This window comes from Chamaea fasciata, unplaced genomic scaffold (genome assembly GCF_029207755.1).
Source record: "Chamaea fasciata isolate MVZ Bird 193981 ecotype frontalis unplaced genomic scaffold, bChaFas1.0.hap1 SCAF_4, whole genome shotgun sequence".
NCBI classification, from domain to species: domain Eukaryota; kingdom Metazoa; phylum Chordata; class Aves; order Passeriformes; family Sylviidae; genus Chamaea; species Chamaea fasciata.
The window spans coordinates 32,667,076-32,690,209 of record NW_027094089.1 but is presented as its reverse complement, the minus strand read 5'-3'; the positions used below and the strand labels follow the sequence as shown (position 1 = coordinate 32,690,209).

The 23,134-nt window shown below is 41.3% G+C and overlaps 1 protein-coding gene across 1 annotated transcript in view; it reads right to left on the bottom strand.

Moving 5' to 3' along the window:
• HOMER1 (homer scaffold protein 1) overlaps window positions 1–13,394 on the bottom strand; it is an 88,423-nt gene extending 75,029 nt beyond the window's left edge. The window contains exon 1 of the mRNA XM_066181249.1: window positions 13,053–13,394. Within this exon, the coding sequence (XP_066037346.1) occupies window positions 13,053–13,057 (5 nt within the window). The 5' untranslated portion in view covers window positions 13,058–13,394. The remainder of the gene's footprint in view (window positions 1–13,052) is intronic.
• Window positions 13,395–23,134: the final 9,740 nt, after the last annotated feature.

Sequence of the window (23,134 nt, the reverse complement as noted above, 5' to 3'; positions counted from 1 at the left end):
ACTCTTACAGAACTCATGCAAATATTTTAAGGGAGAACATTAGGTAGTTTAACTGCTTAGCTTGAATTTCTACTGTTACTTCAGACAGTACTTTAATACAAAGTCATGAGACAATTAAGTTATAGTTTCTTGTCTTCCTGCACTAGCAGTTTTCTTGAGAGTAAATGAATAGACATTTTCTAGACATGGTCCTCAGGAACAATATCTGTAGTCTTCAGAACCATTACAAGAGCTACAATTTCAAGGGAAAAATTAAAAAACAACAGAAGAGAAAGAAAAAAAATTTGAACCCTTTACACCAGCAGCACAAGCACAGCTCTCCAAATAACAGAGGCAGAGAGAGCAAGAGCATAAAGTTGCTTTGGGATCCAGAGACACTGCTAGAGAGGCAGGCTTTACAAGAGGCCCAGCAGCACCCGTCTTTCCAGGGGCAGGGAGAAGGATGAAGAAAATGTGGAGGAAGGCTCCAGATGGGACACAATTTTCAACCTCTGCAATTTCCAGAATGCAAGCCTACTCATGACCCGCATATTTTTCTTTTCACATTTCACTAACACCCACAAATTAATTTACGGATTCTTTAAGATTTAAAGTTAAGTAGTTTGCTTTGCAAAACAATTTTCAGCTTGTGATAAGGGCTGTTTATGCCACTCACAAATAATTAGACCAATTGATGCTGACTAAACAAGGTGAGAATTAAGCCAAACTGCATGGGGCCACTTAGGTGCTCTTGCTGAGGCACAGATAGGTAGAAACAGCACCTTGCAAGGTCTTTGATGTTAATCATAGTAGTTGGTGGGATTTAAGGCTCATAAGACAGCAGCGGTAGAAATACCACCCAGAGCAGCAGATTCAGAAAACTGACAGACTGAAACTCCTCGCTTTGTCCTGACATGAAAGCATAAGACTGTCTGTAAATCAACACCCTCTGTTCTAAAGTTTGGTTAGATCAATTTAGTAGCTCTAATAAAATCCTTCAGCAGCACTGACAAGTGTTACCATGCACAGGTACTGCAGTATGAAGAAGTGAGAATAGAGGGATAGCACTAGGACATGAAGCTATGTAGATCACTGAAATAATAAGAGTGGCAATCCCACATCATCTTAGATTCCAAAAAATAGAGTTCAATAAAAAATGTAAACACAGTATTTTCTGATTTGACATTCAGTGTGATTTTGCATGCTCCATCAAATCTCATCATTGCCTATGACAAGAATTTCTGTTCTGACTGCTGCATTTCCCAGCTATGGAGCAAAGTGGCAAAGCTGGGGCTTTTGACAATAGACTGATGAGAATTCTGGAACCTTGAAAATAAAAGAAGAAATACAAAATCACAGAATCAAGTCATCATGTGTTTCTATTGAGATAAACGGCAATTATATGGTAAACAGTGATACTATTTAAATATTAGCCTAACTGCTGTTTTTCCAATCATCTTTGACTTTGAGAGACAATGCTAATGTAATACTAGTCATAATTTTGTTATTATTAAGACTAGGTGTGTAGACAATTTGTTAACAGCAGAAAAACCAAGGAATTCACATCTTTCTTGTCTATTACTCCACATTTGGAATTTGTCTAAAAGATATATCTGTACTAAAATGAAGTCTCCTCATTTGGCACCACAGTCTTTAGGAACTTCTCTTTGCTTCTTAATAGCTTTAATTCACCTCCTTATTGGCTCTGAACTTCCATTTTGCTTCCCTGTAGAGCTTCATACAGAAACAGTCACACCTCCTTACCACTTCTTAATCCCAACCAACCACTTCCACTCCATCTTTTTCCACATCTCCAGGTTATTAATTTTGACATGCCTTCTCTATGTGAAAAAGCTTTTTCTTTAAGTGGGCCTGGCACTTTTCATGGCTTTCATCTCCAGCTTAAAACCCACAAACACCATATTTGAAATTAAGAATTTGTCAGTTAACAGTCAGTTTTAGGAGTTTTGGACTAAACCCTCAAAAATAAACACCCTGAAGTAAACCACTAGCCCAACCACGTTGACTGCAGACACGTGAAAGTTGAACTCATGCTTGCAGCAGCACTAGTGGAAGTATCAGAACTTGCATAAGGAGGGCCTGAATAGACATGCATTTCATCACCAGCACCTGATTTTTAAACAATCTGTCAACCAGAGTGTTACAGCTGCATGCTGAGTTTCAAAGGAAAAAAAAAAAAATCACTAGTCCACATTCACATCAAAAGATGAGAACTGGATCATTTTATTTGTATCAAGGAACTGAATTAGACTCCTAGAAAGGTAAACAAATTATTTTATATTCATAAATAACAAATCAATTTGAATCACCTATTAAGTACTACAGGAACTATAAAGACTCTTTAATTCACTTTGAGCATATTATTACCATGCCAGCAAGTTTCTCTCTTCTGATAACTTACAGCCAAGTAAACACTATTGAATTTTGGATGCAGTGGTTGAACCTATATTGACCTGTGACTGGGAGTCCCACGTCTGTTTCCCTGATTGTTCACCATACACTTACACTAAACATTCTGAGGCCCAAATACCACTCCTGACAGGCAATGCAGTTTGCTCATTGGATCACTGAAGGTATTCCTAAAAGGGCTCCAAATTCTGTCTCTCCTATTGACATGCCTCGCACTGCCAGGCAACCTCCCACTGTAGCAAGATGCAAAACAATGATAAAGGGCACAATCCATTTTTAAATATACTATTATGAACACACACCGTGTATGGAGCAAAGAGTGCTCTGCACAGCCCACTACAGAATCTGACAAGGGAAAAGTTAGACAGGTCTGCATAATAAGCATCAGTCAAGGAATTGGGCCAATTGCTGTGCCATCAGGATGAACCCCAACAAGCAGAGGACAGCCAAACCTGGAACAGGCTGTTCATTCCACTGAGAAGTAGCTCACAAGGGGAAAGCAGTTGATACTGTCTACTTAATTTCATCAAGGCTTTTGACACCATTGCTCACAACATTCTCATACAGAAATTCAGGAAGTGGGGAGTGAATGAGCGGACAGTGAGATTGATTGAGAACTGGAAGAATGGCAGATTCCAGAGGGTCAAAATCAGTGGCAAGGTTGGAGGCCTGTCCTTGGTTGTGTCTCCCAAGGTCCAATACTAGGCCCTGAACTGTTTAACTTCATCCTTGACCTGTATAAATGGGCAAATCTCTCCTCAGCAAATTCAGTTATGATGCTAAGCTGGGAGGAGTGATTGACACCCCAGAGTGCTGTGCAGCCCTTCAGAAGGACCTCGGCAGGTTGGAGAGATGGACAAAGAAGAACCAACCACGTGATATTCAGCAAAGGCAAATGCAGGGTCCTGCTCCTGAAGAAGAACAACCCCAGGCACCAGCACAGCCTTGGGCTGACCTGCTGGGGAGCAGCTCTGAGGAGAAGGACCTGGGGGTCCTGGTGGACAACAAGCTGTCCATGAGCCAGCAGCGTGCCCTGGTGGCCAAGAAGGCCAATGGGATCCTGGGGACATTAGGAAGAGCATTGACAGCAGGTCAATGATCCTGCCCCTGTACTCAGTCCTGTGAAGCCTCACCTGGAGTGCTGTGTCCAGTTCTGGGCTCCTCAGGACAAGAGAGACCTGGAGTTCCTGGAGTGGGTTCAGCAGAGGCTACAGAGATGGTGAGGGGTCTGAGGCATCTCTCTTATTATGAAAGGCAGAGAGAGGTGGCACTGTTCAACGTCAAGAAGAAACAACTGAGAGGCTATCTCACCAGTGTATCCAAGTATTGGAAGGAAGGGTGTCAAGATGATGGACCAGTGGTGGACCATCTTTTCAGTGATGCCAAGCAATTGGACAAGAGGCAATGGGCAGACACTGATGCACAGGAAATTCCACCTGAACATGAAGAAGAACTTCTTTACTGTGCAGGTGACCGTGCACTAGAACAGACTGACCAGAGAGGTCGTGGAGTTTCCCTCAGTGAAGATATTCAAGGACTGTCTGGACACAATCCTGTGAAATATGCTCTGGGATGACACTGCTTGAGCAGGGAGGCTGGACCACATGACCTCCTGTGGTCCCTTTGTATTTTACCCATTCTATGATTCTGTGAAGATGACAGTTCTGGAAACACAAAAGAGCATTAGTGCTATCCTCAGGTATTGCTTTTGAAATAATGTAAAGAAACATTTCCTCATTGACAGCTCATGCACTTACTTTGATTGTGCTGATGGAGGCTGGTAAAGACAAAGTATTATGTGTTGTACTGGAATTAAATTAGTAACCACTTCGCAAACAACACTTCAGAACTTAGCTCATACTTCTGAAAGGCACTTACGATGACCTTAGTTCTAACCCCAAGACAGCAGGTGGGTGTCAGGGCTTTACTCAGATGAAAATAGTTTTTAAAAAATCAGGTCTCAGAATACTGCTTAGCATTTTGACAAACTGAGAAAAAAAATTGATACCATACAGTTGGTGCAGAAGTTTTGGCTCAAATTGCCTACTTTAGAGGCCTGTATTTACCAGCTCAATAAAAAGTTGGTAAATATTCAGCAATAAATGCACGCTACTACAGTTAAGAAGCATCTAATCAAAGAGCAAGAACAAGCATTTGCTAAGAGCTTGACAGTTCAGTGTGACCTTTTCTTAATGAACAATTTTCCCTACATAGTACCTGAATGAACTGGTAGGGTTCCATACCTTCAAAACCTATGTGTGAAACAAGAACTAGAAAAGCCTCCCTCACCCCCACCTGTGCATAAATATCAGAACAGCTATTAAATGTAAGAAATCAAGCCCCAGTGTTTTGGTATCCATGAATAAACCAAGCAGGTCCATTAGCTACTCATAGAATGCTTGCATTGCAAAGTCAGTTTTAAAGAAACTGCATTTAAAAACATTTTATAGCTGTATGCTAAACATGGTATAGACTTCCTAAACAGGAGTGCTTAGGTGATCACATGGTTATGTCCAAAAGAGGCTTAACTGAAGCATCAAATACTAGTCCATGTAGCAGAAACTGCCATTTCTCACTCACCAACAGGTTTTGTGTTTACAGACTGATTAATATAGCAAATAGAATGCCATGAGCAAGAAGTACTCATACCATAGTTAACTGCAAAAATTTTTCCAGTGTTACATATATGAAGAGTAACAGTTCTTCAGGAAGATGAACAGCATAGATACTAGAAAAAATGATCTAAGTTTCCCCGAATAAGGAAAGTCTTGGGTTTTACAAAAAAACATTATACAGTGGCAGAAGTACCAAGACATAAAACAAACATGATGGTGGAGCAGCAGGTAACCTTTACAAGATCTAGATGTGGATTCTATCTGTAAAGGCTGACTTAGTGCAAGTGATTTGAGGAGCACCATGTCCATCTCTGAGCACTCAAGACCAGCAGTATTCTTTAAATGTTGGATTTGCTGTTGTTAATGAGGAAACGACAAGGACTCTTTAAATATATTTTAATGCCAAGTAAAATTGTTCTTTGTAAGAACAATTGAGGAAGAAGCAGATTGTCTTTCTTTGTCTAAGAACTTCATCCCATAATATTATTAATTCTCCAGTTCTGCTAACAATAAGTGGCATATTGAAAAGGACCCTATAATGCTCTTCATCATTCTATCCCAGTGATAGAACTATTCTAGCTTTTGTTGCAGTCCGATTTTAAAAACTATAAATAATGTGGACAAAAGAGGAAGTTGTGTTGGGTTTTTTTAAAATTCCTATGTCACATTTATGCTCACCAAATACATAATTCTCATTAAAAACTACTTCAGATCTCAAGTGCCCATTAAGATCCATTGTAAGAGACAGGGGGAACATTTACATCCAGATATAAGGTTATCTTAGGGAATCCAGTGTTCATTGCTCATTTCACAAAATTCAGCCAAAATAATGGACTATTATTTAATAATGTACTTCAGCACCTGTGCCTTTTCCATGAAAATTTCTCAAAGATCCTTTGAGTTTTACTATCATGAGTAGCCAGAGATACTATATGAGCTGTGCAGTACTTCCGAGAACCATGAGTACCTAGGACTCTAATCAGCAGGACACTATCTATTCCTAAGCACTGCTAATTGTTTCTTGATAAAAATCAGTATTTCCATATGCCTGGATGTAGAAAAGGGATCTATACTTGCACATCGAAAAAGCATTTGGAAATCAGTATCCAGAAGCTGAAAGTAAGTTAATCCAACAGAAGTGCTCCTGCAGGTTACTCTTGTAGTCACACACAGTCAGCGAAAAACCCAAGTAGTGCAAAAACACAGCTGTTCCAGTTAAAGCAAATCATCCAGCTATCTCCTTAATACCCCAGTTTACTGCATACAGTCATTTGACAACAGAGATACACAGCACATATTATTGCATATGCTTATTTTTGTTAGCATGAAAAGTACCCTAAGATAGCTGCCATGGCTGTGTACTCCACAGTAAGTCATACTGGAGAAAACAGTGTTTTCTCCAATATCACATAGTACATTCTTTCAGAATTTTGTACAGACAAGCCAGGGCTAGCAGTCTGTTGGAAATGAACAGGCCTAAGAAGTATGCATAAGAATTGTGAGAACACGTCAAAGATGATTTATTTCACCAACACTTCACTGTAAAGTCTTGACCATTTAAAGCTTATTCTTCAGTTCTCAAAACTCAGGGAAGGTCTCATTGTATGTCCTATTACAAGAAGAGCTTGAAGATTAACTATGGATCCAAGACTACAGCATACTATTTACAGAATAGGTAATTTAAAAGCACTTTAAAAATCCAAATGCTATACCCAGAAATATCACCTGCTATGGTTTTGGCTTAGCAAGTATTTTCGTTTGGGTTTGGATGTGGTATTGTTTTGTTCTACTATTAAATACAGTATTCAATGGGGGAAAAAATACAATTTGTCAATAAGTTGAAATTCAACCCAGTGGACAGTCAAAAAAACCTTTCCAGATCTGAGCTTCAAAACTGAGGAGCAAAGTTTAATAGCGGTAGATCTGAGTTCAGAACTTTTTAAACATTTCTCACCAGAATAAAGAGACACTGCTGTAGTAAAAGGTAGGTCTATCCCACCTGTAGTTGCCCTTCCCTTGTGCATATCCCTGTATTTGCATTCAGCTAGGTTACACTACTGACATAGCTCACTGCACAAGCATTGGTGCTGTAGTAGGCAAGGAGAAGAAGCAGTGCTTGTCTTCTGTGGGTCCCACCATTTAGTGGCAAGATCTGTGAAAATTTAATAATCGGGATGTTGGCAAAGAGCACAACCACAAACATCAATAAAACAGTGCCTGTGAATTGTTTGCATGTATGTGGAAGAAGAAGAAAGACCCAAGAGGAGCTATGCATTTCAAGTTCTCCTCTCCCATTACAGAAAACAAGTGATGAAGTCTGCTGAAGTTAGCTAACTTGATAACTCTAACTAAAAAAGCTGGAAATCATGACTAGTTATTGGAAACGTCAATATATGCTTATCTGGCAATCCAGCATCATCTATTGCATGTTTAAACAGTATCTTCCTAGACTAATTTTTTAACGATGACTGGCATTCATCACTGCTTGCCACCAAAGAAGTATATCAGAGTGCAGTCTGTTGCCAGAAGCATGATTGTGATTCAGATCCAGAAAATCAATATCATATTGAAACACTGTTCCATTACTTCACCAAATGGAGTAATGCCACTACCAGGACTCTGTGTAGATAAAATAGAGCTCAACACTGCATTGTGCAAGGACCAGGTAGAATAAACCCACAGCTCCCTCTAGCCTCTTCTCCCCTCTAGTATTTCTGTCCTGAACACAATACTAATTTTGGTGGATCTCACACGGCTGAGCCTTGGGAAATATAAAAAACTTGAAACAGAACGGGGAAAAGAAGTCTACCATCAAAACTGGACATAAAAGCAGATTTTTCATAATGCAATGTTTTCACACCCATTACACGTTACCTTTAAGACTTAACATATCTGAAAAAGCCTTGCAGGGAGAACAGCACAAAACCCTGAACTAGAAAGCATGCACTTGGAAATTTTTTTTACAGAAGCTTTCACCTAAATAGGGTTGTAAGTAGGGCATTTAAATACATGTTTCATGATATCTTTAAAAAAGAAGAAAAAAGAAGATGTGGACTCTGGGTTTTTTTCCACCTTAAATAATACAGAATACTTTGTTTCTTTGTTCACTGTCACAGTTAACTGTTACTAACATTATAACCACACACATGGGGAAGCCTGAGAGTCTTCTCCAAGGCAAAACTGTCTCAGATACAAAGTGCACATTGGTAAAACACAGGCACATATACATATTCATGCAAGGTCCATTCCAGACATAGTCACAGCCTGGCTGGATATGAACACACACACTGGTTTCCTCACTAAGCACCTCTTAATTTTTAACTTCTGGACTAGCAGAGACCTCGGTCCTTGGTAATCACTTTAGGCCTCAACAGCTTCCAGATATCTAAAGGAGAAGAAAAACTAAGCTCTAGTCAGGTTGAACTATCTGCACTTTTCATATGGTCTGGAATACCTTGGAAAACCATAGCCTCAACTAAAACAATGTCCGAGGCACCTATAGTAATGAGAAACTACCAGAAAATTAGAGTTATATAATAAGATAATGCTCTTCTCTGAAGTACACTAGTGCATAGACACAGATTTGAAAGGCAATGATTTAAAGAGTGATTAGCTAAGAGCCTTAAATCAAATTACAGTTTAATGAGACAATCATAAAGAATAAATGTTTTGCAACAATTCCCATAAAAGTGATAGCTAAATTCTACTTAAAACTTCTATTAACTAGCAGGCAGAAATACTCTGCTCAGCTCTAGTTAAGTGTCATTGCCTTCTCTGATTAGAAGCGCTGACCTCTAACAGAAGTACAAGCCATTGCAATCTCTGTGGCTCCAAGACAATGTTTTTTTTGGATACTGGCTCAACATCAAGTTGAGTCCTGCAAAGACAATAGCAACTGTGGTACAACAAGCACTGTTTTGGAAAAATAAATCACAAGAAGACAGATACATCTGATGCTTGCCTTGAGACACTGAGAATAAAAATAATCTCAACATGATGAATCCTAAGGACTGAAATGTTTATTTTCAGCAGAAGGAGGATTTTTCCTAGAGGCTTAGCCTATAGAATCTTAATAATGCAAGGAAGTACCAAAACAGATCAATTGCAACCTTAACTCATTACAAATACCTTCACTAGATCAGCAATCATTCCCCCATGATAGTCAGAACACTTATTTATGTTTTGGCATGCGAGAATATCTGGTTCAGATTTCCCATGCTTGTTTTGAAGTCATAAAGTGACTGTGACAGAATATAATTTAAGCATGGCAGAGGTCTACACATATTGTTCTCTGAAAAGTAGTTTATTAACCATTTTAGGCTGACTTACATGCAGTCTGTATTGGTATTCATACGTTACTAATTCTTTACAGATATCAGGTTTTGTTAGTGTTATCTGTGGAACTTGTTAGACTCTCCATTCTGCTACAGAAGACAGCAAAAACTACTTTGCTGCCATTGCTTTCACACAATAAGCATCTCATTTTACCCCTGAGACAGCAAGATGGCCAGGAATTGCAGTAACACTGAACTACTGCCAAGAAGCTACACTTCCCACTCTACTATCTGCAGTATTTCTTTGGAGTACAGCTGATAGAAGTGTTGCTAAAACAAAGTTTTGGGAAAGCTACCATCAAATCTACCTGGGAAGAAAACAGGTTAAAGAATTTGAGTCTGGCCAAATTCAATGATCAGTAATACTTGTGGCAGCCAATAGCTTTATGGTGCTCATGTCTTGTTACCCAGATACAGAAAGCAAACCAAAACATTTCAGGACAAGATTGTAGTTCGTCCTGTTTAAGGAAATGTGTTTGACTAACTGCACATACTTCTTATAGTGTAAGATCTAGGAGTGGATCAACCAGTTGCAGACTACCAAAAGTTAAAATACTTATATCTAGGCAAGTGCAGCACTAACAAGTATACCCCAAAATATTAATTTTTCTCAATATTCTCCAGCCAACTTAAGAACTCTAGTATTCCAATTCTGCCGTCTCAAACTGACATGCATCATAACCACGTTTACAGAGATAACATACTAAATATAGTCCAACAAAACTGAAGATGAAGCCTTTATAAGGACACCTTGATTAACATGACATGACAGAGATGAGCACATCTTCCAGAAGCTTTTACTTTGCAATTCCTTACAATTCAGCATGAATGGTGGGGAAAGCAAGTAGCAAATTTAGATATTTGTCCACAGCCATCATGTAAAGGCCATCATGTGAAGTACTTATGGAGAGACTACCCATCAATAAAACAGGAATTAATACTAGATATTATGTTTAATACATCAGTTATGTTTAAGACATCAGTTTCTGCATCCCTACCAGCTGTGCAGCTTCCCCATCGCGTCTGGAAAGAAGTGTATTCATTCCAGCCTAAACAACAACTGCATCACTGTCTATACTTCCCCTGCTCATAGACTGAAGCACAAACAGTACCAATGACAAGAAAAAAGTAGCAACAGTTCCAACTTGTCACACAATACTTACCTGGTCAATGCATACAATAGCCTAAGCTGCCAACATATATCCCAAGTATGCTTTAGAACTGTTACTTGACGATTTTAATGCAATCAGACTTCTGCTCAAAGAAGACTGTGCAATGCTGACAATGAACACATGAATACATGTTATCAGCTAGTATAGAACATAGTCTTTACACAAAATCCTTTCCCTATTAAAGAATGCTATAATGTATGTGGTCAATCCAACAAAAGGCTGTCCACAGTGGTTGTATCACTTAACAGTAACTATTGAGAAGATCGTGTCTTTATGCAATTGGAAAGACAAACTGGGAGAAGTGAGGCAGACTGGCAGATAGAGAAACAAGACTGGACATCCTGTGTGTCTGGGCTGTATAATCCACAGGGTTTGATACACTTACCTTCTGTGAGAGGAGAGACACACACAGACATACAGGATACAGCACTAAGAAAGTGTCCTGAACTACTCTACATTTCTCTAGTTTCATGTTTCCCAAAAAAATGTTTAATAGAAGCACTAGCCCAAAGCCCAGCTACTCACCAGTTGGTTTCCACCACACACCCAGTGCATAATTACCTGGCTTGCCTGATGGTGTTGCACGTGCCGAACAGTCTGAACTACACTAGCAGAATAGTGAATTCTCCAATATATGAAAGGAGACTAAGAAAGCTCCTGATGGTTTGGCAAGCCAACTTCCCTCCCCCAAGCTTCCTGTGTTCTAACCATTGAAATGGTGAGGTGAGCTCTCCACCAGTCAGGTTCTACAAGATCTGTCTACAAGCTACAGCATAGCAGTACCCATTAAACACTGAATATAATACACAGATCATCATGTGACCCAGGTACATTGAATTACCAATGATTTTGCAACTTCCTTCCAGAATACTCAATTTTTAGACCTTAGCAGAGTATAGAGTATCAACCTGAATTAAAATCCCAGCACACCCTGGTGTAGAAATACTCTGTAATCCACAGGCACTGGCATTTAGAAATTAATACAGAACAACTGTGGAATCAAGACTTCTGCTCTGAACAGTAACAAATGTCTGATGCTTAACCATGGATCCACTAAGTAGGTGCTGGCCCTGGCTTGGGTGTGCTCACTCAGATTTAGAGAGATGTGGGCTTATCAGTAACACATTCTTACATTTTGGGGTATGTCCTCCTTATTAGAAGATGGTCTGCAAAGGAATTCTATATTGCAATAACCCAAAGCATACTGTCTAAAATGTGGTTAAAATATTTGCTAGCAATTTAGTCTTCTTGACGATAATGTGCCTAGATACTACTCAAGTCATCACATCAACAACTGGGTTTTTTTTCACCTCTCTACAGACAGGGATTTGTACCATATTTTAACCATATATCCCAAACAAATATAATATCATTTAGACTTTTGGGAGAAACATCACTTCCTTGAATATGCAGACAGTTGCAAGTTTGGGTTTATTCTGTTTGAATTTTTTAATGGAACAGAAGAAAACAGAAAAATAAAAACCAGCCTAAGGAGCAAGGAGTCATTCCCTCCTATATCTTGACCTGTGACCCCCAGTGATAGGACAGAGACAAGGATGCAGCTGTTATCGCCACACATGCAAGGAAGTTAATAAACTGAAGAATTCAAATGTCCTAAACAGCCTCGGGACACATCTGTAACTCCCACAGTAACATGCCAATTTCACATCTGAATTCCTAAACGACCAAAATACAAATTACATGATTTGTAACTTTTGTAGACTTTGAACTATTACCATAAATTTTTATTAAAACAGCATCTTGATAATGCTCTGAAAATCTGCCTCCACCTTGCAGTTTGCCAGATCATACCAGGTTTCTGTTGCTCTGGAACACGGATGAGTTTCCATTCCACTGTCAGACAAGCTCAGTAGCATGGACTATTTTTTCAAACCACTATTCAAATTCCTAAGGATACGACTGGGGAAAGTTTTCATAGGTATCTATGTCACTTTTTTTCTACGAATTTATATGATATCTGACTAATTTTATAGATTTTATTCCTTCTCATTTCCTTAAGCTCTCAAGTGGATTCCCTAGTTTACTAGGGAACCTGCTGTGAAGCCGATTTCCTTAAAGCCTTCAATTTATTGAGAAATTCCCACGTTGTTGGATATTCTCTGAAGACTCCAGAAGAGTGAAACCGAGCCTTCGCTGTTCTGGAATTTCACCCAAGCGCACTGAGTTTAAAGCACTCGTTTTCAGGACTGAGCATTGCCTGACAACCCGGGAAAGGTCCTCACGGTGGGGCACCGGGAGCCGAGACGGCTCTTCCAGAATTCCGATGTGGCTACGGCGGAGACAAACCTCTGCAGATCGCGGTGCGCCCCTCACGGATCGCACTGCTCTCCCCTCACCGGGCTGATGCACGGCACCGACTGCAGCAGGATTCCTGCTGCTGGCGCACCCCGCCAGTGAGACCCCTCGACTCCGTGCGCATGCAGCAGCGCCCACAGTTCCGCGGGCGGCCGCTCCCACCCCCAGCCCCGCCACCAGCCCGGCGGCCCCCGCGACATCCTTACCCCATGGCGGCCGGCAGCGCCTGGCACCGGTGGTGCCGCGTCCCCGGGGCGCTCCTCGCCGCGCCGGCAGCTCTGCAGCCCCGTGGCGGCGGGGCCGCTGCTCTGGGCTCGCCGCAGCTGCCGGGGGCCGAGCGGGGCCGCCCGCGCCCTAGGGAGCGCCCCCCGCGGGCCGGGCTCCCATGGCCACCGGCCCCGCCGGGCGCCCGCAGGCAGCGGCTCCGGCCCCCGGGCGGGCGGCAGCGGTGGCTTCGGGGGCGGATGGGTCCCCTCCTGCAGGCGAACGGGGAGGCGCTCGCCTTCTCCGCGAGGGACTGGCGGCGGCTGCGGCGCTTCTCGCCGGGACGTGCGCGGCCGCGGAGGGCTCCGTGTGCCTCAGAGGCGGAGCGGGATGGGGCAGGCGGTGCGCACAGAGCTCCACGCCGCCGCTCCCCCTAGCACCGCCGCCAGCAGCGTGGCGGGCACGGATGCATTTTCCCGAGAAGGCAGAGCGAGCCGTGGCACCGGCGCTGGCATCGGACTCCCGGCGAGAGGCCGCTACCGACGAGCTGCGGCCGCACGTCGCCCGCGGGCACCGGGGCGCCGCTTTCCCCCGATCCGCCCGCCCGCCCACCCCCGGCTGCGGAGACGCGGGGCACCGCTCCTCCTTCCCGCGGCTGCGGGCCCGCTCCTCGCCGTCACGCCTTCTTCTGCAGCGAGCGGGCGCGCATCGTCCTGGGGCGCGGTGGATCGGTCACTGACAGCGGGCGACGGGAGGGGCTGCCGCCGCCGAGCCCGCGCTGTTCTGCGGCGGGGCCGAGGGCTCAGCCCCGCCGGTGGGACAGAGGGAGGGAGCGATGGCCGCCTCAGGCGGTGCCCGGCTGCTCCGGCGCCACCGAGCCGCTGCCTGTGCCCGCTCGCATCCCCCGCCTCCGCCTCACACCTCCGGCACCGCCCGCTCGTCCCCTCGCGGCGGGCAGGCGCAGCCGCCGCGCGGAGCCCGCTCCTCCGTCCCGTTCCTCCTTCCCGGGGAACGGGGAGGGAAGGGAAGAGGCCAGAAGAGCGGAGTGGAGCCGCGCCCTGCCCTACAGCCCCGCGCCGCACGCGGCCAGCGCGCTCCTGCCCGCAGCGACACCTGCTCGCTCTGCCTCCATCCTCCGCCCGGGGAGCTTTAAATAGAACACGTCACCGCGCTCCCCTACGCACCGACGTCACGCCCCGCTCCCGGCGCTGACGTCACCGGGGTGCGGAGGATGATGTCAGAGTGGTCCACGCCGCCGGAAGCTCTTCTATAATAGGGAACGGCGGCGGGGGGAGAGCGGAGCGGGGAGGGCTCGGGGTGCTGGCGGCGCCCGGGCCGCCTCCTCCCGCCCCCGGCCCCTGCGGCGCCGTCTCCACGGCAACGCCGCGCCCGGCGGCTAGGCGGGGAGAGCCGGTGTCATGGAGTCATAGGCGAAGGCGGCGCGGAGCCCTCTCCGGAGCGTGGCTACTGCAACTTCCCAGTCCTCCGCCTTGCCAAAACACGGGCCCGCGTCCCCCTGCTCTGCAGACGCTCTGCAGACACTGAACATAGCCAGTGTTAGCGGAAAAACGGGGAAGAGACACGGCAGCCATTCTAAAATTGTCCCCCCAAGAATGTAGATTCCAGCACATGCACGCTAGTACTATCGAAAAGAAAAAGGCAGCACTGTAAGCTGGATAGAACCTACAATATTTGGCTGAGTTCTTCAGCTGTACCATGCAAACAGCACGCTTCTAATCCATCAGAGTTGCCCAAGCTCCAGAGCCAAGTACTATCTTGCGGGGATATACCTCATCTTAAGTTCTGCAAATACTTCGATTAACTCCCTGAGATTCCCTCAATTTGTAAACATGAGGTTTAACTACTCCAGTACAATGCCAGTGTCGTTGGGATGCCCCATGTGGAGCATGCTCCTTGCTAGGATGTCTTCCAGTATTTTCTGCTTAAGTGAGGTTGTAGCTCACTTAAGGCATATGTAGAGGCATATTAAATTACAATAAGCATAAGAGGAAGATATTGATACTATACTAGATGCCAATCTCCACATAAAAATTTAAGAAGCCCAGAATTACAAATGTGTGTTACAGAATTGTAAAGCATGATAAAACGAAACACATTAAAGCTGTTGCTTTAACAAAGGGTTGTTTGTTCTCTCATAGAACCTCTATTACTTGGGACCAAGTGTATCCCAGGAAGAGGCTGGAATAAAATACAGCTAAAGCATTCACCTAACAATCTGATCTTCCCAGAGTGAGGATGCACATTTCCAAAACTTATTTTAATTTACAGATGCATTTTTACAGACTTTTGTTTCAACATTTTGACCTCTAAAGGTAATCAGCTATGGGAAAAGCAAGGATGACAAATTAAATATCAAGGCAAACCTCCTCCAATCACAAACATTCATAGGAAATCCAGCATGAATCATTACTATGGGAGTAGCAGCAAGGAATACTGCCTTACGAGGCAGAAAAGAACAGCTTCCTCAGTTGCCCATTTCTCATTTCCCACATACCACCTCATAAGCTAAAGTGAAGGCACTGAGTTAAAAAAACTTTAGTCTGAGTGACAACAGTCTAAGGTTTGTTGTGTGCAATGCTCAGAACCTGCATAGTTACGATGAGGCTGCATTACTTCGCTGAGCTGCAATTGCTGCGGTTGGGCTTCACCCTCATAGCTCTGAACCACGAAGCTCTATGTATTTTCCACAAAAAAATCAAACTATGTGTGCAGGCCTCTCTCATAAAATGGAGGTACTCTCTGGTTTTGGGGTGGGTGGAAAGATGGAGATCCACAACTGTTCCTTCTATATGATTAGAGTGAAAAAGATCAAAATTATTGCCAACGAGGCAAGCATAAACAACAAGTAGCTTATATGTACATATTTACTGATGTCAGGTAGCTAGGAGGCTATATTCATTAGCTTCTAAAAGTCTGAAATGATACTCTGCATGCAGTAATGGCAGGTCAACAGCAAGGAAACTAAGGCTTTAATTTCATATATGAGTAACTGCTGCATCAGTTTTGTTCTTTCAGCTCAAGCTCACACATGAATGCAAATGCTTTAGTATTTCATTATGTTCACAGTATTTTGTTTAGATATCACAAAGATGATTCCATCTGTCTCTGCCTTTCAAGTTGTTCACATATTTGTCTTGCACGAAGTATTTTTCTTTTTTGCAGAATGGGTACAAACCCAGAAATCCCCAAGAATGAAGATAAAATAGAGAAAAAATATAAAAGAAGACAAATACACACTGAACCCTGGGGTAAAGAATAGTGTGTCCACTTGAGAATCAAAGGTGTGAACAGAATCATGGGAAAAGTAACATGTGGAATATCAAGGATGTCTTTATTGACTTGTGAAATAAATGAGCTGTATATTTCATGCACTTCTGTAAGTAATAAAATATGAGTACTGGGACAGATAAGATCCTGGGTAGGGGAACAGAACTGTAGGGACAAAGAAAGCTTCAAGTAAATCTGATGATTGTTTTTTTCATTCTTAATTCTTCATTTAAACAGTTTTTATTTATTATTACATTTAAGTGCAGAAAGTCCACCAAATTGATTACTTCCATATTTATTGTTACATTGCCTCCAGTTCTGACAGGTTTCTCTTAAGATTTAAGCTTTGTCTCAATTACACCCTTTTACGATCTTGATTAGTTTCCAGGTTGATTTTGTTGAGTTAACATTATTTGTCTTGCAGAAAAATCCTCTGTTTATACTTGCCAAACTTACTGAAATCCCTTTTCTGTCTTGCCATTCCCCAAATTAATATATGATACAAAAACATGGTGATCTATGTCAGCTAAGGCAGAACTGTACATAGAGATACAAAGTAAGCAAGCCAGGTGATTAATCATAGATATTAATAGGAGAAATACACAATCACCTCATCTTGAAGACTGAAGTGATAAAACACGGAGAATTTTAGGAGTGATGACAGGACTTTCTGCTCTAAGTTAACTGCTTTGGGGTTTTTCCCCTGCTATTTTAGAACACTCTTTGTCTAGAGCACTTTGATGGAGGCAGTCCTGAGCATGCCTGTAAACCATCAGCAGCTCAGTGCCTGTTCCTTCACAAAAATACCAAATAATGCCACAATCAAAAAAGAGATGGATGGCTTCAGGCAAGGCAAAGCACAGGGTGGTGCAGGAGAAAAAATGTTATTTTGCAGAGTTGAAATAGCATATCCTTGGCTTGTATATTCGTAACCAGCTATTGAGCTGCCAAGCCCTGTTCTGACACTGTTGCCCAGGATGGCCAGCCAGCTGGGGCAACACCTGCAAACTTGGCAGCAGTTTGCTAAGTTTGGAATGCTACTTTGAGTCTCTCAGTGGGATACGTGTAAATGGAAAAAAAAACCCCAGATGGCTGTGCTGTCTGAATCTCAGGCCTACTGTGTATCAACATGGACACTGCCCTGCTCAAAGTCCTGGAAGACCAGAAGTACAGAGCTGGAACATCAAGAAGCACTACAAAGGTCTGCATTTTGCCTAACTTTGCATGGTACCTGTTTTTTCTCCATTCAGAATCAGATCTGTACCACACTGATTGACTGCACACTGGCTAAGAGCTACCATTCCCATGGAAAAGACAGGGGAATCCCATTGAATTATATTAAATAAGTGAAAAGATTTGAACTGCAATTGTTTATTCAGGTCTATTGACACACTCAAACCAAAGGAATTCTAGCTACAGCAATACCTGAAAGAAACTGTTAAAGGGTTGTTTAGGGAACCTCAGAGCAATTATGTGAGAATAGAAAACTAAAAATTGGCTTTTTTGGTTTATGAAAGTATAATCCAATATGACATATTATTATGCTCTCCAAATATTTTAGGTGAGGTTAATACAAGCAAAGGAGCAAAAAGAGCTATTAAACAGCAAAAGAATTAACAAGCGTAATAAGTGTTTTTTCCAGTACTCCAAAGGTTGTTGCTCTTAAAGAAGCTCATACCTTCAGGAGTAGCTTCCCTAAACAAGTACTGGGTGCAAAAGAAGCAATGACTGAAAAGTAATCACAGATGGCAGCCATCTCTGACTCCATCTGGGAGAAGGTAGAGGTAACTAAGGACATAGACATCTTTGCTACAGCAACTCACAGCCTGCAGATACTACTTCCTCCACGGCTCTGGGCTGGGGTACTACTGCTCCTCCTTACATCAGCTATTTTGTTATGTTTGCTTATACTGTTTGTTCAATACAAGGTGAGTTTAAATTCTACAGTCCCCAAGGAAACCAAGGATGTTTACTCCCACTGAAGGTAAGGGAGCCAGCACCTCAGACTTGCCTCACTTCTCATCCATTGCTGCTATTTAGTGTCTCCTTCCTTCTCCTACTCCTTTATATCTTCTTCTTGCCCTCTTTTCTCCTGTCTCATCACAAATTTCCCTCCCCACACATATGATTCTTCCAGTGAGTGGGATCACTTCTCCATCATTTTCTTTTGCAGGATCTGCACTTAATATATAAGTGGAGAAAAGAGGGGAGGAGAGTAAATGTCATCCTCTTTCCTGAGCCCAAGGTTTTTGTCTGCATTTTCATCAGTCTAGAATAAACTTCACTGTTATATCAGGTGGGCTTGGAGGGATTCTGGACCAATTTTACAACCACTGTTTTTTCTCCTGGAATAGATGAAGAAACATAAGGGTTGCCTTATATTCAAGTAAATGTGGTACTCTCAAACTAAGACTAGATCTGATTTTGAAAGCAACTGTATGACATAATTCCCTGAGATGCCTTATGGTCCAATATTTCTAACTCTGTGCTGTTGCCAGTGAATGCTAATTTTCCAGCACCCACTTCCAACATTTCATTGTCTTGCCACCAGAAATGTATTGCACATCTCCCACACAGCTCTGTGGCAGTACACCCCTACTGGAATTTTTTAAAGATACTGATCCCTGACTAATGCTTTTATTTCTTACTTGGGTTTATCAGTGGCTGTTATTTCCTTCAGTGCTTTTTCTGACCACACGCAAAACACAGTTTATGCCACTAGACTGATTAGATCAACTTTTAATTTCTATCTTATTACACCAAATTTTCCTAGAGACATCACTCAGTTTTTGTGGTTTCAGCTGAAAGATTATAAAAATACTGTAAAATAATCACTGTGTTTTTTATATGTGAGTACTCAGAGAGTATGTATGAGAAGGAGGGAGGAGTGGGGGGAAAGCATTTTTGAGACTTGAGGTTCCTAATGTTCAGCATCTGTGCATTCCTTGCATATCATTTGAGAACAGCCAATTAAAAGAAGACACAACCTCACTTTATCTGGCAGATACAGGAATTCTGAATTGGGCAAGAGAATATTCAGGCTTGTAACCTAATGCAAGCTTTGCAGAGGTTTGACACTGTTCACCAAGTTGTTGGGAAGGAAACTGGAGGAGAAGGAGCAAGAGCTATATCCTGTGAAGTACAGTATGAACTGGTGGAGAGAAGACACATTTGCAAATCACAAACGTTTTTGTTTTATTTTCACACCTTGTTGAAGAAGTGTACCATTATACTGGTTAAATTGAACTACACTGAAGTTACTGCTTTCAGTTTACCTCTTGTAGATTACTTGTGTTTTCTAAGATTTTGCTCTTCATGTGATGATACTTTGGAATGTGATGGCTATACTGTGCAATTATAACTCAGAAGATGTGCATTTTAATTCCTTGGCCAAAAGATAGCCATAATATTATTTTCTAGCTGCACATCATACAGTCACTTTAATATAAGAGTGCCAGATATAGTCAGCCACAGTTAACATCTGATTTCTGATGTTTGCTGAGTAGCCAGTGCCATTAATATGTACTGTAAGTAGCACTCAATATAATTAGAATTCACATAAAAAAGGACACCTATATGGAGCTGGATAAAGGGGAAGTAATTAAACCCATAGTATACTGCCTGCCTAAAGGTGTAGAGTTAAGGCTTCCATGGCAACCTTAACTCTGCATTTCCTGCCTTTAGTGATTTCAAAAGATTTCACTCTTCCTTTAATATAGTATTTCACACTGAATACTTTCACCAGTAGAAAGGTTATTCTGAAACCTGACATTTCTAGGTCTCCTAATACTAACCCAGTTTGCACAGCAACAGCTATAAATTATTCAGAAGAAACTGTACTAATACACAGTGCACAACAAAGACTGAACTTGCCGTAAGCTGGTGTAATGTATTATGGATAGGTGGTAGCCTCTTCTTAGATAAGGTTCTGGCAGCTTCCCTTTGGATCTCTGTTTCATTGCCTCTGTGACAATGGCTGAAGAACCATCTGGCCTGAAAAACACCATAATAAAACTGAAGATGAGAAGGAACATGCCTGCAAATATAAAATTGGAAAAAATATTTTATTTTAATTATAACATTAAAAAACATTAGCAAGTACAGCTTGAAAATTGGTGGTGGTGGTAGTGAATATAAAAGCAACACTGTGGATTGCTGTTTAAATTGTTCCAATTTTGAACTTCTAACTTTTGCTTAGACTTATTCAGGAAGTATGTATGGGCACAGATAAATGTGTCCATCTCTTGGCTTACCTGCATTTTAGCGTGAGAGTCAACTTTTATGGCTTACTAGTAACATAGATGCTACTGACTTGAGAGGGAGGCACTTGGTTTACAGAGCCAAAGTACATAGGACCAGCTCTTTATAGGATGCTTTACTTAAAAACTGTATTTAAAAAATGGTTATTAAAAACTGTATCTTCAGTTATTCCTATCGTAAACCTTCATAGAAAAGTTTTGAAGTAAACATCTATATACATATTGCAAAGTTTAAGCTAATATTTGTCCTTGTTAACAAAAATGTTCTGATTTCTTAAGCAAATCTCCTAAACACTAGTACATTATATTTCAAAGCTTTTATGGTATAGGAAAATGTTATTCATTCATCTGTGTCTGTAAGTATCTGACTGAAGGGTGTCAAGACAATGGATTCAGGATTTTCTTAGTGGTGCTAAGCAATAGAACAAGAGGCAATGGGCAGATATTGATGCACAGGAAATTCCACCTGAACATGAGGAAGAACTTCTTTACTGTGCAGGTGACTGTGCACTGGAACAGACTGACCAGAGAGGGTGTGGAGTCTCCCTTACTGGGGATACTCAATGCACCATCTCGCCACAATCCTGTGCTGTGTGCTCTGCGACAGCTCTGCCGGAGCAGGGAGGCTGGACCACATGCCCCACTGTGGTCCCTCCCAACCTGACCCTTTCTGTGATTCTGCCAAATGTATTTGAAATGTGGCAATTTTTTGTGTAACTAGACATGTAATATTTAGAATATTAATATCATTAACAATCTGCTCCATGGGGGTAAGATTAAAATTAAGGAATTTCTTAGTTGATAGGTACACATCTTTGACAACAAAGCCATTATATAAGGGATTTTTTCCATAAAATAGTGTCATCATTTACATCCAAATGATGAAGTTTAGTTCTTAATCATGAACAAGCTCATGAATCATATAAAACTGGGCATTCAGATGCGTTTTCCACAAACAAGTAAACAACCAAAACCAGAGATAAAAACCTGAAAGACAGAGTAAAGAAACAGAATACAAGACAATTTATGTTGGCTACCAACAGACAGCTCTTTCACCCTACTCAGCCTCTGGCAGTACACACAGAAGATGTGAGGAAAACAGAACTTAGGTAAGAAGTTATATTTTATTTACTAATCCACAGCAGGACCTTCTCAGTTTTTTCATGTGCATGCAAATTCTAAGTGCATGCTTAAATGTATCAATTTTAAATCAAATACAAAATTGAGATAATACTAACTTGTTTATTTCAGGTGAGGAAAAAATTTGTATCTGTCTGTCTGGCAGTTTGGGGATGTTATTATATACGTGAAGATAAGTTGATGGATATTGCTTCCAGATCCAGTAACCTTAAATCAATTTCTCTCAACTACTTATAAAAACTGGGCAACAGTGGATTATCTACTAGTCCTTTGCAACAACAATAAAATTCCTATTAAAATCTTAACCCTCAGAAACTGACATATCAGGCATGTCTTTAAAAACTTAAATGATTAATTTAGGGCATGAAGAACATGAATATCCTCCTAATAGTACAATGGGCTAATACAAAATTGCAAAAACCTAGTTTTGTAGAGTTGTGTAGAATAAATTTTCTTTATTCACTGTGTTCAATCAAAATTCATGACCCTGTGTATTAAGATGTGTCTTTCTTCACACAAGAAAGAAAAGATTAAAATGTAGGAAATATTAGATCTTCTTTTGAAACACTTGTATTTAAAGGAGTGTAATTACAAAATTCACAGAAACAAAGCACTGAAGTAATAAAATGACGAGAAATTACTCATTAGTCTAACCAGAGCAGAGCACTAACCATTTATCATAACACTTTACCTCTCATCAAATGCATATAGTATATTTTAAACAGTGATCTAAATGGTGAACTATAAAATTCTCATCTGAAAAAGATACAGGGATAATTCATACACAGACATCCCAAATAAAGATAACTGTAAATACGTATTTTGTTATAAATAATTATTATAGACTTATTAAATCTGCATTTTATCTGGACTTTACAATTTAAAGTTGGAATTCACAAATTTAACACGTTTGCAGTTACCTCACATTTTCATTTGCTGCCTGATATTAATGACATTTAATAAATTCTGTACTGTGTATTATGTGATATCTATATGAATATAAAATTAGCACACTGTATGTAATAAATACTTTAAAAGCACTGAAGAAATCATATAAGGGCAAACATGAACATCACTGTATCTGGCTGAATGTTGAACATCAGAACCAGAATTCTGCACAGTGGGGAAAAATACTGCATTTGTGTAATTAATTATTAATTTTTCATTCAGTATTTACTTGCTAAACTTTTGAATCTTGCTTTTAATGCCTTTATGCCTTTTAATACTGTTTTCTAATGGACATCTAATTTATGTTCTTTGTATTGTTATTAAAATCTTGTATTGTTTTCCTGGGGAAAGCTGCTTTTTCCCTGGTACATAAAATTTGTTTCAGACCTAAGTCTCTGGTTTGGCTTCAATCCTAGAATATCTGGATTTCTAAATGAAATTCAAAACAT